The 16,735-nt window shown below is 39.3% G+C and overlaps 1 protein-coding gene across 1 annotated transcript in view; it reads left to right on the forward strand.

Moving 5' to 3' along the window:
* Positions 1-16,735, forward strand: part of NRK (Nik related kinase) — a 2,110,367-nt gene that overhangs the window by 2,002,798 nt on the left and 90,834 nt on the right. The window contains exons 28-29 of the mRNA XM_044057244.1: positions 5,526-5,675; positions 7,346-7,505. Of these exons, the coding sequence (XP_043913179.1) occupies positions 5,526-5,675; positions 7,346-7,505 (310 nt within the window). The remainder of the gene's footprint in view (positions 1-5,525; positions 5,676-7,345; positions 7,506-16,735) is intronic.

A 16,735-nucleotide genomic window follows, 5' to 3' on the forward strand; every position in this document is an offset into this window, starting at 1 on the left:
ATAAAAATTAGTAAATGTTATGGTATCCAGTTGTAGTTTGAAACATAATACAATGCATACATAGTACATTAGATTATTTTTGCAGTAGTATGAAGACAGCCCAATAGAGGAAAATAAACCTTCATTAGTAATATAAATCAATACATAGTTTAATGGTAACTATTTGTAATTAGAACAGTGGTAGTAGTAGTTAATGTCTTGGTTTAAAAGTAGTAATTATTTAACTTGATAGGGTGAGTATATGTGAAAGAGAGTAAGAATTTAGTAAAGTAAGATGAGCATAATATATGGCCCTAGCCTGAGTGCTCTAGCGTGGGGAGCAGTCATAGCACAGCCAGCTTTGCATCAGATGATGCCTGAAGAGGTTTTTATAGGAGGCTTTGGAGGGTGTGCTTTGTATGCTAATGGGGAAGGTGTTCCATTTTTTAGCCACTGTGCTACTATATAGAGAGTCTCCAAAGCTATTGTTGCTGGTGGTGACTTCTAGTAATAGTTTGCTTGATGACCGAAGAGGCCTTGTGGTTGACTGCTGTTATACTAGGTTTTTGAGAGCATGACACTTACTGGGGAAGTAAAGAGTGACAGAGCTGATTATAAGTTAGTAGGTTGGTCAGTTCAAACCAGTGGAGCTGGTGCAGAGCAGTACAGTGATGGGATCTATATGGGCAATTTGCAGCAAAGCAGGCAATTCTATTGTAGCAGGCTTCCATTTTGCTTAGGTCAGTTTTATTGAGATTAGTTAGAATGTGGGGATGCATAAAGTAGGGTGGATAGAAGTTGGGAGCGACCAATGGCGGGATCTTATATTGTTGGTGAGAAACAGTTTAATGCGGTAGATTGCTCCCAGTTTGGCATGTACTTTTTTTTATAGTTCGGTTGAGATGATCAAATTTTAGGTGGCAGTCTATGGTTATTCCTAGTAGCTTAGCCTTTGCCATTGGAGTGATTCGAGTAAAGTTTGTAGAGTAGATGGTGAACTGACTGCTATTGGTGTTTTTGTTAGAACTGGTTATAATCATTAGCTATGTTTTCTTAGACTTGAGGATAAGTTGGACTTTGGTAAGGTAGTTTTCTACATCAGAGAGTGGTAATTGAGTTGTTTGCTGGAGGGTGGGGATATTTTGTGCAGCACAGATTAAGGCAGTATCTGCATACTGAATGATAGATGCATACTGCATGGAGGTCGTTTGTGAAAATTGTGAAAAGTAGAGTTCCTAAGATAGACCCCTGTGGGACTCCTGTAGTTATGGTTAACAAATGAGAGAGAATGTTCCCATTTCACAGCCTGGCACCTGTCAGTTAAGTAGAAATGGAACATGTTAGTGTGGTCTTTGATAAGTTATATTGGTTTATTTTATTTAGCAGGATTTGGTGGGATACTGTGTCAAATGCTTTGGACATGTCCAAGAAGAGAATTGACAACTGCAGCTCTTTATTTTTGAGTTGATTTATTGTGTCTGTGAAGCAGGGGAGGGCTGTAGTGGAGCTATGGGTGGGTCTGAAACCATGTTGAGTAGGGGACAGGATATTGTTGTCTATGCGGTAGTTTGTACTTGGGTATGAATGCATTTTTCTAAGATTTTGACCAGTGGGGAGAGTATTATAATGGGTCTATAGTTAAGTTCAGTGGAGAACCCCCAACCATGCTGAATAATGTTTTGGAGGAGGGACGAGGTTTAAAGGAAGGTAGGAATTGAATAAGCTTTGTAATGTTTGACAATGACAGGATAGATAAGTGATGTATAATGTTTGCAACTCATAGTATGTCAGTATGCTTTGTTTTTATTTATATAAATAAATGCTGCATTTATATAAATAAATGCAGCATTGCCTATATTGTAAGTAATAATTTAATAAATATGTTTCTTGTTTAAGAAAAAGTCTGCCACCCCAGTTTAGTTACTACTGTATTTTCTGAAGAGACTGAACCATACCATTATAAGAAGCAAAACAGGCTAACGGCTATTTAATCTTTTTTCCCTTTAAAGAAATTGTGGCAGTTCATATCCATTTCCCAAACTCATGATCCAACATCAGGTATTCTCCATAATGGATGCTTCCTGCCCCATTAAGGAGAGTCCTCTCACAGATCACCTGATAAGGTACAGATGTGTCTGTTATACCTAACACTGAGGAATGGACCTAACCACGGCCCCATTCAGGATGGACCAAATCATGGATCATCTAATATTTAAGAACATATGTACTGACAGAACAAGGAGGCATCTCCCTTGAAGGGTACAAAAGCTGCATTCTATGTTTATATTCAGTCACTCAACAAGCATTCCCCTGAGCATTGGCATTAGGCTGCCAAACTTTTGAGTATTAATGTTTGTGAACTTGAGGCATCATCTGGAAAATGAAACAGTGTTACCAGCGGTAGAAGGCTCACTCTCAGAGAAGTTCACTTAGATCAGCTAAAGAAGTAGGCATCTGGCCTTGATCATATGACCTGATAATTGAATCAGGACTATATCAGCTCTTCTGACCTTTCAGCAGCACAGCTGCTTACCTCTTGGACAAGAAGTGGTCAGCAAGTGCTGCGCAGTGGACACGATTCCTGCAGTATGTTTCAGTCAGGGCAGTCTGTGGTCATGTGAGCAGGCAGCACAGGTTTGCTGGCAGTTGTATGTTGTGATCCTTTTGGTGCTGAATATGCAGCTGTGGCATGTATTTATCTTCATTTGTCAATTACACAAGTCTCAGTAAGCAAAGATCCTTTTACAAGGGACTCCTGAGGTGACATTACCCGAAATGTGCAGGTTTACAACTCTGTCCAGAAGTATAATGACACTGTGATGAAATTTGCATGTATAGTAAATAGCTTTTCTGGTACAATTTGGGAAGAACAAAGTAAACTCCAAACACACTTAAATCAGCCATAGTAACTTACAGTAAATGATACCATCTACACTTTACATATTATATAAAGCTGTTGTAGAGGCAAAGTGATGCACAACTGCAGTTCAGGGAGCAAATAAAGGACACAGTCTGGGTTATTTGCCAAGTATTTAGTTATTTTTATTGTGAACCAAAAATTCCAGTTTGGATTGTCAAGAATTCCTGAGCATAGAAGTTGAGAGGAAACTGATAAAAGACACGGGCAGTATTTACAGAGTTTACATAGTATTCATTGACATGGTGCACAATACGTGGGACTAGTGCAGAGGAAAAAAGTACTGAAAAACCCTAAACATATTCCAGAACAACTGGAGTACCATGGCTGTAAAAATATACATTTCTGTGCACTAAGCCTTTTTGTGGTGTGCAGAACATAAGCAAATAAGAAGATCGCCGGGAGTGATGCTTGTAATGCAGTTCCAAGGCATGTTAGTCTTTACCATGGCACTGTGTTACAATACAGATGCAGAGGTTTAACAGCTCTGCAGATACAGTCATCAGATTGGCCATGTCACAGTTAAAGCAAAGCCAGCAGGGCTACAAAGTAAGGCCTACATGCATAAGCCATCCCTTGTGAATACTCACAGGACCACCTACATATGTCATATATGTCTGAAAAAAATATCTGTACACAAATCATTCATACATGTGTGCACACACAAACATGTACATGTGCAGCTGCTGCAGTTGCATGCAGGTGTAGACCTTATTTTCTGCTGTGCAGCTCATTATGGGCAAGCATTGTATCCGGACGGTGACGCCAGTCACCAAGTACTAGATCATAATGAAATGCAGATGAGGCCTGATTTACAAAATATAGTAATGAGTACAACCTAGTTCACATTTTCTATGAATTGCATTACCACTCTTGCTTACCATTCAGTCAAAATGTTAATGTTGTAGGACACAACGTCCACCCTGTAGCTGTATAATGCAGTATGAAAAAAATACATACAAACACACATGCTAAGCTTCTAAAGTGAATGACATATATATTCATGGTTTGCCCACAGTTAAGCAGTTTCTCTCATGCTTCACTCCAAATGCCCATACTATCATAGCATGTAATACTGGGCTCTTCATGCTGTGTTCTCAGTTCTTTTTCTGCAAGCCCCTTCATCCATTAGTCAGGGCATTCATAATACAAGAGGCGCAGGCTTCTATGCCATGTTCTTTGCCTTTTATATTTAGCACCTTGACCCTACGTTCAGACTAGTGATGAAATATGAGAGGCAGAGACTGCTATTCCATGCTGTTATTTTTCCTTTGCATTCAGTGCCTCTGTCTACCAGTCACAGTACTCATGATGTACAAGGGAGACAGGCTGCTTTGTTGTCCTGTGTTTGTATCCATCACTCTTTTATCCACTATTCAGGATACTCATGAGTAGCACACAAGTTCTAATGTGTTCCTTTCCTTTTTCCCCTTCAATTTTGCCCCAGCATCCAGTGTCATAATGACATGCAGCTCTTACAAGCTACCATGCTGTACTCCCTTCTTGTTCTGTTTTGGTTTGCCTCAATACGTTTTACATATCGGGTGCACAGAGTGCCATATTTTGTGACCTGCCTTGTCATGCCTGTCATACTCCAGTACTTTTCTGCTCTTTCATGTCAACATTAAGTGAAAGTTTAAAGTAAATGGAGTAAGTAGTGAGCTGTAGTACAGTATGATCTGTTTTACTCTGTGAATAGCTGGCATACACTTAAAGGCACATGATTCCATTCATGACTTGTCTGCCCACTACAGGAGGCAACTCTGCCCTGTGTCTGGTACACAGAGTTAATGGTATTTATTAATCTGCCAGAATAATGGTTCCTAGCAAGAAGAAAGTATCATATATGGATAGTATTACACAAAACAAGATAGAATTACCTCATAAGCTTCTGTGGAAATTTCATATACAGACAATTTTTAACAAAATAAGATAAAAGGACACCCTTAGTGCGGACTTGGAACAATATTTGGAATGATATTTGAAACATATAAATGTGCAGGAAGAGATTTAGCATGAAAATAATCTCATAAACAGAGACAAAGTTGTGAATAGAGTAAGGGAAAAAGTTAGTTAAAGGAGATATTTTTGTATGAAAAGGAGCAATCAGGTGAGGGTCAGTGGTGTAGGGATGTCATCTGAGCCAGAATATACTGACCAGTCTGATTTCTCATGTCAGGCCTCCATTTTAGCCACATCTGCAACACATCTGCCCTGTGAAGATGACATTGTGATCTTTCTTTACATTAAAAGGTGGTCCTGAAATCCTGTTGCACTTCATGCTTAAGTTGAATAATTCTCTTTGAGAAGAGAGTAATTATAGAGGCACTATCACATTTGAAGTGAAGATCACTTTGGGCCTAAGTGGACTAAAACAGTGACTTGAAGTGTGGCTTAAAGCTCATTTTTTTCATTTGTTTTATGATGTGAATATATCCAACATGTTCACCACATCAGTTATACTAGGTAGAACCATTCCATTAACATTAATACCTATGAAGAAAGCTGCCTTTATAGTTTGACTGAGTCGGTGTGGTGTACAGTTTGACTGTTATTTGTGTAACAATAGGCATTAAATGGTTCATTGTGTTAATAATGATTCACAGTTTGAACTCTGCTTCTCTTTCAGTCCTTTACGTCAGTTTCGCAGAAGCCTCTTTTTGTTGACTTAACAGTGGAAAATGGGCAGAGACTGAAAGTCATCTATGGATCAGTTGCAGGGTTCCATGCCATCGATGTTGATTCTGGAACAGTATATGATCTGTATTTGCCAACCCATGTAAGCAATTGTATTTGACTTGGATAGATTTTGAGAATGTGAAGAATGTTTTACAATACAAGACTTCTACACTGTTTTCACCTTTCTAACTTTTAGCTGCATGTACTTGTTTTTTGAAAATACAGGTGTCTTAAGACACAAAATGTTCCATGAAATACTATGTTTGCTAAATTACGCCAATTTTCTGCAAGGGCTGCAGTATGTTGAACGTCAGTGTGAACCTGTATGCTTCTCCTTTTATTAGAAGTAAAATGAAATGTACATACATGATAAATTCTTTGCTGTAAAAGTAGACTTGTTCTGTAATTCAACAACATACAAACCAACACACAACTCATTTCTTAAGAAAAGATCTGGTAGTTACTGAAGAAGGACTGGTTACCAGCACTCTTGCCTGTTTTGACACTGTCGTGTAATTATATATGTCATCTAAGCTTCACATTGTCACATCTTTCAGGATATATTTCTGATGCTAAAACACACCTACAGTCTTACCTGCACCATTTGCCAAAGTGAGGTAAATAAGGGAATGTAAAAGACACCTACTCATTACCACATAAAATATACCATGCACATTGTGTACACTTTATGTAGTCTTTAAGCAAATTACTTGGAGAGTAGTGTATTCACCATATCAGAAAACTAACGCACTGTAAATCATTGCCCTGAAAATGTACCTTTTTTCAAGAAAGCAGTCATCTGTTCTTAAATGGTATTCCTCTACAAGACAGATTGTTCTAAAAATAAAATCCCCCCTCTGAGTCTTGGATCTAATATGCAGCAGAAGTAGGCTGTTTCTGTGAAAAGGCTAGTTTGTGAATGTTTTCTGGGTCACCTACTAGAAATACAAACTGTGTAAAGTGGGATTCTGTCATCAAACCATTCTCATTTGAGAAATTACAGGCTGAAGTCCGGATTCTGCTGCTGTTCCCTCTCACTCCCCCTCTGTTTTTCTCCCTCTGTATCTTCCTTGCTTCTGTTGCTCATGAGAATACCAAGGCAGCGCATTAAAATTGCCCTCCGTCTCTGGATACCAGTATTAGTGCTACGGATAGTGGCTGCTCAGCAGTGGTCTGATGTGATTGGTCTGAATATATGCAGTTTGGCAAGTACTCATTTTTTCTGTCTATAAATCTGTCATATATTTAAGGTTTACAGCTAGGAAAATGTATGTGCTGTAGTAATCATTTGCATCTGTTTATAACACTTCCAGTAAAGGTGTTGTCATTTTAGAAATATAGTCTGCCTAGCTACATGTCACGATTTATAATAGCTGTGGTTATTTAAACTAATCTGCATATTTGACACAGGTTTGTTTGATTTTTTTAGTAATGTCTTTAAATATAATTCACCAAAGCCTTTAGCATGTTAAATTATACTGTTTAATGAAACATACTTTTGAGAAGATTATCTGTATGAAACTTATTTTTCTAGCTGTAAATACAGAGTATAATACAGCAGTTTGAGCTGAGACAGTTTAATGATTGTGAATGTATAGGCTTAATTAAGTTTTCATTGCAGTAAAGCATGTGGTTCACTGATAGCTAAAGCCATATGCTCCTTATAGACATGCATGGAATAATTTAATTGTTTTATGTCAGTGAGATTGATAGAGGCACTAAGAGTACATTATTTTGCAATATATAAATCCTTATAAAATGTCATTTTAGATCCCGGGGAATATTCGCCCGCATGCGGTGATCATTCTTCCAAATACTAATGGGACGGAGCTTTTACTGTGCTATGAAGATGAAGGCGTCTATATAGACACATATGGACGATTTACAAAGGAAACAGTGTTGCAGTGGGGGGAAATGCCAGCCTCTGTTGGTAAGTACATATAGAAAGCAATGCATAATTTTAAATTACTGTTAAAACAAATCAGTAATATTTGCTATCTACGTCTCACTAGTATTTGAAATATATCCAGATTAGATTTTCAAGGAACTTCATGTTAGTATATTGTACTTGTTTTCAAACTTGAAATGACTTCTTTTTCTTAGAAATCAAAGATTCCACAGCCCTGTTAATTTTGCATAAGGCTGAATTATCAGTTTTCTTTTTTAGCAATGAATTTTAATTTACAATTAAAGGCTGAATTATCAGTTTTCTTTTTTAGCAATGAATTTGTTCTGAAATACTAGCCTGTTACAAGAACTGGCTGGTGAACTTAACTACACAGTAATGTCTGGGTCACACTTTGGTAATAAAAGTAAAAAGTTGAATTCTCCACTTTGCGATTCACAGAGCAAGTTGTGAAATGTATTATGACTGAACTAGAACAATTCCTGCAGAAGTAGGTCAAAAGGCATGTAGTCCACGTCGTCTTACCAAGCTGTCCCCATTTGTCTGATGCTGTTTCACCCCTCCCCCGCCCAGCCATTGTTGACCACGTTGGGGATTGCAAGTCCCCTTGCTCTGTCCCAAAAAGATTTAGATCACTCATAACTCTCAGCTGTCACTTAGTTTGCTTCATTCTTATCCTACCCTTCGTAAAAGGTTTGATTTTCTAGGAAATTAGTAAGGATTACAGTCAATCAAAATGCCAGATATTAAAGTTTTATACTTATTGTTCAGAAAATGCATGTTGATTTAAAACCTGTTGTTTATTAACTTAAGTCCGAGTAATATTTTGAGCTTTTGCTTCCCCAATTATTTTTGGCTTTGTCCAGAATTCTTGAACAAAAAAGATGAGATGGAAAGCTCAGTCAAAAGTTTCAGCTCAGAGCAGTGATAGCTATGCAGATGTCATTTTCATGAGATATTTTAATGGTGACCTGGTACTGAAAGATTTTAAATAACTTCCTTATAGGAGCAACAAATAGCTGCATACAGTTAAGCCTCCCCTAGATTTGTCTGTTACTTGTACCAGCTTGCAACATGACCGGTATCAAAGTTCAGATGTCGAGGCATATGTCAGTTGTGTATGTACTTCTGAGTTTTGTTGTCTAGGTTTTGTTCCTGTCCATCACATGCAGACAGAATTTTCAGCACTTTTGCAGGTAGCAAGTATGCATCATTCAAATTATTACCCATTGTTAATAGAAATGAGACTGGCAATCCTGTATTTACTGGCCTTTTCATTTTTAATACTGACCGCATCACTTACTGCTCAGTCTGTGACATTGAGATTTATACAGGTTGAGGCTTTTGTTTTCTGTATGTGTGCTGCAACACCGAGTGTGGATCTTTAGAACAAGTTGGTTATGTCAGGTCATCTTCTTTTAAAGTCACGACGACTGTTGTATTAGCAAATCAAACATTAAAGCATGACAGGTAATGTGTTATTCTGCAAGTACATCACTCCTGGAGTGTGCCGAAGTGTTTTGCCATCCCATAAATATTTTATAAACTAATAGTCGAGGAGTGCTTTGTTGCTTTGATATAATAGTTAATTTCTACTATTAATAGGGAGGGCTGTCTCTCTTCTTTGGATGAGGTACCCATCCTTTGGATAACTGTGGTCCCATCTGCTTGTGTTAGATGTAGCTCAGGTGGATATAAATGATCCCACGGCACTTATCAAAGAGAGCCAAGAAATGTCCCCAGTACCCTAGCCCAATTTCATCTAGTTTGGATCTTCCCTGAAAAAAATGCAACTGGCCTAGTATGACTAACCCAGCCAAAATGGGTAAATAAAATAAAAAATTCTGTTATGTTGCATTGCTCTCTATTCAAGTATGTAATAGTTTTACAACTATTGTATAAATGACCACCTGAGTGGTGTGTAGCTTCAGTAACAGGTTTGTGTAGCATTACTATAGATACTCCCAAAAGGTTATGTTTTACTGATTTACTTTGTACGCTGGAACCAGGTTACAGATTTGGACAGGATTATAAGATGAATCTCAGCATCACATTATTTTAATATACTGAAAACTGATAGAAGATATCTTTTCTGCTCAAGGTAGTCTGTAACCATGTCTTATTAGGCAGCATTTTGTAACACTGACATGTTTTTGAAGATGAAATGAACAAGGGTCTTCAGCTGTAATCTTTTGGCCCCTAAATAGATCAGGAACTGCTCTCTCTTTTTAATCTAGATGCCTCCTTGCTCCATTTTTAATTTTACTGTAACCTTATTACTCTGATAAACAATTGTTGGTTCATTATAGCCGTAGGTCTCCAAGTACTTTTTATCCATTGTTATTTCTTTCACTACTTCAATCCATTTTGTTAAAGTTAAGATTGTGTAAGATATTGTATTAACTTCTAATGATCCTGCTTTTTGTAATACTTTGTATTTAATTTCTGTGGATTTTGCTTTGTTTTACATAAATGTGCTTGGAGCTGTTCTCCCCAGGCCTCCATTGAAAAAGGGCTCATTTCGGCCGAATGGACTCTCCCGGTTAACAAACTGCAAATAAATAAATCAGTATGCAGTTCATGATGTAAAACCGCAAACAGACTTGGTATTTATTCCAGATTAGTGGAAGTTGAGATGTACTCACTCTCTGTAGAACATGAAGCAAAAAAAAATTCTTTTTATGGGACACATGCCAGATATGCTGTTTTACACTCCAGTTATCATATTGCATGGTTTACTGGGTTGGAATCAGACTGGTGTTTCCCGAAGTCCATCAGAATTCATATTTCATCTGTTTTCCCCCAGTACCTGGATGAGTAGATATTTTTGTACCAAATGGAGAAGGACTGATGAATTTTTTTCAAGAGTCTGCTGACTCCACCATGAGCATTCAGTGGTGTTTTTCAATCTGTTTCTGTATCCTTTTTTTTAATACGCTGTATGCTGAAGCTCTGTTTTCTTGCATTGAAGTTGGACTCTGGTTACCTTTAAGTTGACTCAAATAATTTAAGAGCTACAAGCCTCATGGTGTACGCATCAGGTCCCAGTATTTCAGTCGAGGATGGTCCCTGGGTTTCATGTCAGTCAGACAGTTCATTTGATAGTTTAATTTCATAAAGTATGTCACTTTGAGACCCATGTTTTAAACTTTGGATACAAGGAAAAGCATAAAATATTTGAGTGATGAATGTAAGAATTTTTTTACCCTCTTGTTTGGTCACTGATGATGTGCAGAGCAGTATCCTTTCTAAACAGGCTGTTTCATGGTGGTTAGCTAACCTAATTTCATTCTGCTGTAAGTGAACCAGTAAGAAGCTGCCAGGCCTCATTAATGTTATTGTCACTGGGGAATTTATTCATTAGTGGCAGAAGCAGAGAAAAATTGCACCATCAAGTAGAGCAGAAACCACTTTCACGAAGCATTTAAGCCTAGTTTTTGCATTACATGCCTGAACCATTTTCTGATAATGGTTAAGGTCTTCACATCATAGACAGCAAGGTACACAGTGTACAGGGTTTGTTTATGGCCTTGGATTGTTGGCTGGGCTTAAAATGGCCCTTCAGGGCAGTTAGCCTAGTATTCATGTGTGAACCTATGAAGACTGACTTGGGCATTGTGATGCATGTGTAATTGCATCCCTTCTTGGAGTTTTTTCTCAATGTATGTAACTAAAGATTGTTTCTAAAAGTTCTTAGTGTTCCCCACACCATCTGTATGAGTGTGCCTTGTGTATTGCGTACAGATCTTGATGTAAACAATCAACTTCTTGCAAGCTGCACTTTATTGTGGAAGGAACCTGAGGGGGGGGGGGGGGTTGTTAAGGTTCTAAGTGATTCACACTGAGTCCAAGGGTAATATTATGGTAGATACTTATGGAAACATCATTTTGGAAAAACATTTTTTTTCTTTTTTCTTTTGTGTAAGGATGCCTCCTAATACACAGACACACACTCTTCCTCTGCTGGAAGCTTCATGCTTGTACCCCTTTACTTAATGTCCAGGATCACTTCACTTAGGAAAACTATGGTTTCTCCCCATGCAACAACCTTTTTCAGTGCAAAAGATGGCAAGTTATGCATTAATCAAATATTAGATCCTTGAAGTGCTATGGTTTCTACATTCAAAGTTACTTGTTGGAGAATCTACAATTTAAAATTAAACAGTTTTGTCTTTTAAGAACTAGCAAGTGCCTCGAATATGGATGGTGTCTTTAACTTTGCTGGGGTTTATTTTGTTCTCCCTCTGCTGCAGAATGAGATGCATCTCATGAAGTTTTACAAGAAGATTCATAAAAGTAGATCTTAATGCATCAGCTCGTCTACTGAAGCTTGTCAGTTAGTATGAGATATCAGGGATCCAAGGGATCTAATATTTTATGTTATGTCACTGCCTGGGTAGGGGATCTTATGATGCTTAGTACCACAAGGTAATTTTCAGAACACCGCAGTGGGTACCAATGTCTCCACCCTGCTATTTCATAACTTGTATGTGCTTATCAATTTTATTTACCAGGTGCCTCAGTGCCTTAGTATGTATCAAAGAAGCACCCCATTCACATTTTTGTTTATCATATTGCCCCTATTAATGAGGGTGAGCACAATAATAAATGGCACCAATTGCTTGTTAGATATGGTGACAGTTAACACAAAAGGCCGTATAAATAATTTAGTCAGTATGAGTATTGTGTCTGTGTAATGTGTGACAAAATCCTGTATACAGGTTATTTACAATAATTGAAAACTCATAATATTTGTTTGATTATTTCATTTTGGAGATGGGATAAGTCCCATTAAGCCTGTTCCATGTATTTATAGGAGACAGGGCAGTATGGATATTAAATGTAATCTCTGGACTGTTAAATGCAACCTGAAGTAGAAACAATATCTCATTATTTGATCTGCTGCTAATTACATATGAGCTAAAGCTAAACATTTGTATTGCATTGCACTTAAACCCAAATTATAATCCAAATTGTAGCTTGCCACAGATCCCCCACCATGCCCCAGGATTCCCATTCCTCATTTCTTGATACACTGGAAAATATTAGAGTACAACCTAACACCCTTTTGTTGTATCTTCCGGCTTTTCCCGGTTAGGGGTCGCCACAGCGGAACTCCGATCTGCTAATGATTGGCAGTAGATTTTTATGTACGGAGTTGACAGTCCTGATGCACAACCTTCAACGAAGGTACTCCCATTCACGCATGTCTACACACAGAAGACGCTTTAGCTGAGAATCGAACAGGACAACATCTTACTGTGAGGCGACAACGCTACCGCAGCACCAGCACCGCAGTAAAATGGGCAATTTCAACTACCCCAAAATTAACTGGGAAAACTACTCATGTACCAACTCTTGTGCTCAACTTTTTCTGGAATACATAAATACCACCGCCTTAGATCAACTTATCCACACCCCCACCAGGGGCAGCAATATCCTAGACCTGGTCATTACCAACATGGGCATCCAGTGCTCCACACCAGAGGTCAATTCCTCATTGGTGAGATCCAACCTCAAGCAAATCACCCTAGACATCCGCATCCCACCCTCACCCCCCATTAGGGAAACCACCGTAAAACATTTCTCCAAAGCCAACTTCATGCTTCTTAAGACAGAAGTGGCAAACTTCACGACACCCATTCTGACTGACAAGAGAGGTACAACTGCTGAATCCTATACAACTGCACTTTATAATCACTTACACGAGTGCATGGATCGTGCAATCCCTAACAGAACCAAGATGCTATCCTCCAAAAAAAGGAAGCCAATCTGGTGGTCCCCTGCCATAAACAAACTCTACAACGGAAGAAAGAAACTGTTGCAAAAAAGAGTAAAATCCCATGATTGGAGGAATTCCGTGGTCAGCCTCAGTAAGAAGCTGAGATCCCTCATAAAATCCTCCAAAGCTAGTTACGAAAACAAAATCGCCACTGATTCTAAAGACAAGCCCAAAGCATTCTATAGCTATGTCAAGAATCTCAATGACAACACTCCGATCTGCTCTGAGTTACAACACAATGGCACTAAATATACAGAACCAACTGATATTGCCAACATCCTGGCAGATAGGTTCAATGCTAACTTTACCCCTGTCTCATCCCCTAAAGGGCCCATCTCTGTACCAGAGGAATGCAAAGTTCCTGTAATCATGGCTGCACAGGTAAAAAAACACACTCTCCGTAGCCAAGAACACAGCATCCATGGGACCTGACAACATCCCAAGATGCGTTCTACATGAACTACAGAATGAACTGGCACCCCACCTAAATACCATGTTCAATCATAGCCTCACCTCAGGCTTTGTGCCCACTGAATGGCACACAGCAACAGGTATCCCACTCCACAAAGGGGGAGCCACCACTGACCCCGGGAACTACCGCCCCATTAGCCTGATGAGACTGGTCTGCAAGGCTATGGAACATTAGTCATGGAACTTAATAAACAATGACATTAGTAATCTCCAAACTCTGGACCCTACGCAGTTCGGGTATGTAAAAGGCAGATCATGTCTCCTAAACCTGATAGACTTCTTTGAAGCGGTCACCAAAGCCGTAGATGAGGGTAAGGTGGTTCACACAGCCTATCTAGATCTCGCCAAGGCTTTCGACACCATCCCCCACTCTGGAATTAAACATAAACTCACTAAACTAGGTATAAATCCCTATGTCACAAGATGGGTTGCCAACTGGCTCACTGACCGAACCCACACTGTGAAAGTAGCAGACTCTCTTAAATCCAACTTCAGACCAGTGACAAGTGTAGTTACCACAGGGTTCAGTCCTAGGTCCTCTTCTGTTTGGTATCTACTTCTCTGAAGTACAAGCTAACACAGAAGGTCTTTGGCTAACAAAGTTTGCAGATGACTGCAAACTAGGAGCCATAATCAAAACTCCTAACAATGTGGACATCCTGCAAAAGGGCCTCACTGAGACATATGCTTGGTGTCAAAGCCATGGCCTGAAGCTCAATGCCAAAAAGTGCACCGTCATCCCTTTTGGTAAAAACTCTGTACCCATGAACTACCACATAGGCGGCAGTTTACTTAACACTGAAAGTGTGATAAGAGACCTTGGGACACAGGTGGACAGTAGTCTCTCCTTTGATAATCACATCGCCACAGTTGTCAGGAAATCCTTCTACGTGTCCCACCTCATCACAAAAGGTTTCTCATCCAGGAAAAAAGAGGTCATTGTTCCCCTCTACTCATCACTTATTAGACCCATTATAGAGTGCAACACCCCTTTTGGTATGTACCTCACAAGACATCTACAACAGCTGGAAAGGCCACAGAAATACCTCACAAAGAGGATTACCGACCTCAAACAGATGCCCTACACAGACAGTCTCAAAAAACTCCAGCTTTACTCCGTCACACATCACCTACTCAGAGACCATCTCTGCCTAACTTACAAAGCTATGTCAAACCCAGAGCTGTTGGACATGCTCCACTTAAAGAAATCCCAGTCCCTCCGAGTTACACGCTCTAGAGACCTAAACCTTGTCACCACAATAAACAGAACATGCTGGAGGGATAGATTCCTGTCCCAGAGACTTCCCATACTCTGGAACAAACTACCTATCTATATCAAACAAAGCTCCTCATTAGCACTCTGCAAGAAAAATCTTGATGATTGGATGGGAGATAGGAAATTCACCCTGGGGATCACTTCTGTGGCTCTGCTTGACAAGGGCACAGGAAAATAATTTTCTTGGGTGGCAAAAGCCAGGGTACCGTTTGGCTAGGCTTATATAGGCCCTAGAGCCAATAGCCTAGTACCTACCTATGAACTTATTATCCTACAGTTGTAGTAAAGTTAGTGTTGTGAATACTAATTATAGTCTAGTCTTTTAAAATTAATCTAAAAAAATGTGTGTAATATCATTAGTGATGGTTGTTGTATACAGATGTCTTGTTTCTATTTTTCTGTTTATTGAGATAAGAAACACAATAAGTAAAGACACTATTTTCTAAGTCTTTTTCTCCTCTTGTCCCAGAGACCATGGAGTCTTTCATCTCAGTGTTCCATTCATTATCACCTTCATCTTGACATCAAAGGATCCAGGGACACTAGGAGAGGAGGTCAAGAACTGGAGAGTGTAGCCATCATCTGACAAGGATATTTTTATTCTTGATTCCTAACCTCTTCCCCACTCCACGCCCAGCAAATGGACACCACCTAAGCAGGGCCTGCACTACCGGCCCAATGGTTAGTGTGTGTGCTTACACACACTCACTCTGTCTGTGTTACACACTCGCCCAGTGAACTCCAGCTTCATCATGGTCCTTTTTGTTGATGCTTCAAGCATTTGGTCTGCACTACATAGTGTCATACAGTGAACTGATCCACCATCCTTACAGGCCTGGAAAGCTGATTTTAGGTATTTGCTCCCTTATTACCAGAGTGCTCCTGTAGCACTTGGATTTAACTAGTTAAACCTGGGTCTTCTGCGCTGCATTCAGGACTTCACCCCTTTACACCAAAGAGCTGGCTGAAGTCAGCAATTATTGTTGTAAAAAAGTATGCAATTGCTTTCTCAGTTTCTCCCTGACCAAATCTAGCCTTCCACACTACTACAAGCCACTAACTCCAGGACTTATTTCAGCAAAGGTCCATGACCCCTCCCATCCCCACTACAGCAACCTTCTTCAGGGGGAAAAGTGTGTTGCCTATTATTTGTACATAGGTATTTCTATTTCAGTGTTATAGGCTGTTACCTGGCATCTCTTAACACTCTGTGCAGTTTCTACAGTTCAGTCAGTTCCTCTTGCTCCTTAGTTTAAAACCACTAAAAGGTGGACATTTCACTGGTAAGATTGCCACTTCAAGAACCTTAGGCTAACTAGAGTAGAAAGAGCCACATTTCACTCTCACCTTCCTCTGCTTTCCAGCATGATGTGTCCATTGCTGCTGTGTAAATTTCTTGTGAGAAGTGGACACTTCAGAGACACTGCTTGTCAGATCTGGACTGTTGTTGCTTGCACATGCTGGCACATTAAAATAGTAGTATATTTAAATTGAGGTGGAAATGGAAGGGGGAATCAGTAAACAGTGGCAAAAGGGAGGAGTGCTGTGATTCTAGTAGTTCAGATGAACTAAATTTTATGAGAGATCAGTGCTTTCAGTCAGTGACAAATAAGGTACATACTGAGAGATTACTGTTTTAGGGCAGATTCCATGGAGTCCTTGCAGGAAATGTTGGCAGGATATAATAGGACTGCAAGGTATAAAGTAAACATAAGAAAAATAAAA

This window comes from Protopterus annectens, chromosome 15.part0, assembly GCF_019279795.1.
Source record: "Protopterus annectens isolate FY-2018-M chromosome 15.part0, PAN1.0, whole genome shotgun sequence".
In the NCBI taxonomy this organism is placed as follows: Eukaryota; Metazoa; Chordata; order Ceratodontiformes; family Protopteridae; genus Protopterus; species Protopterus annectens.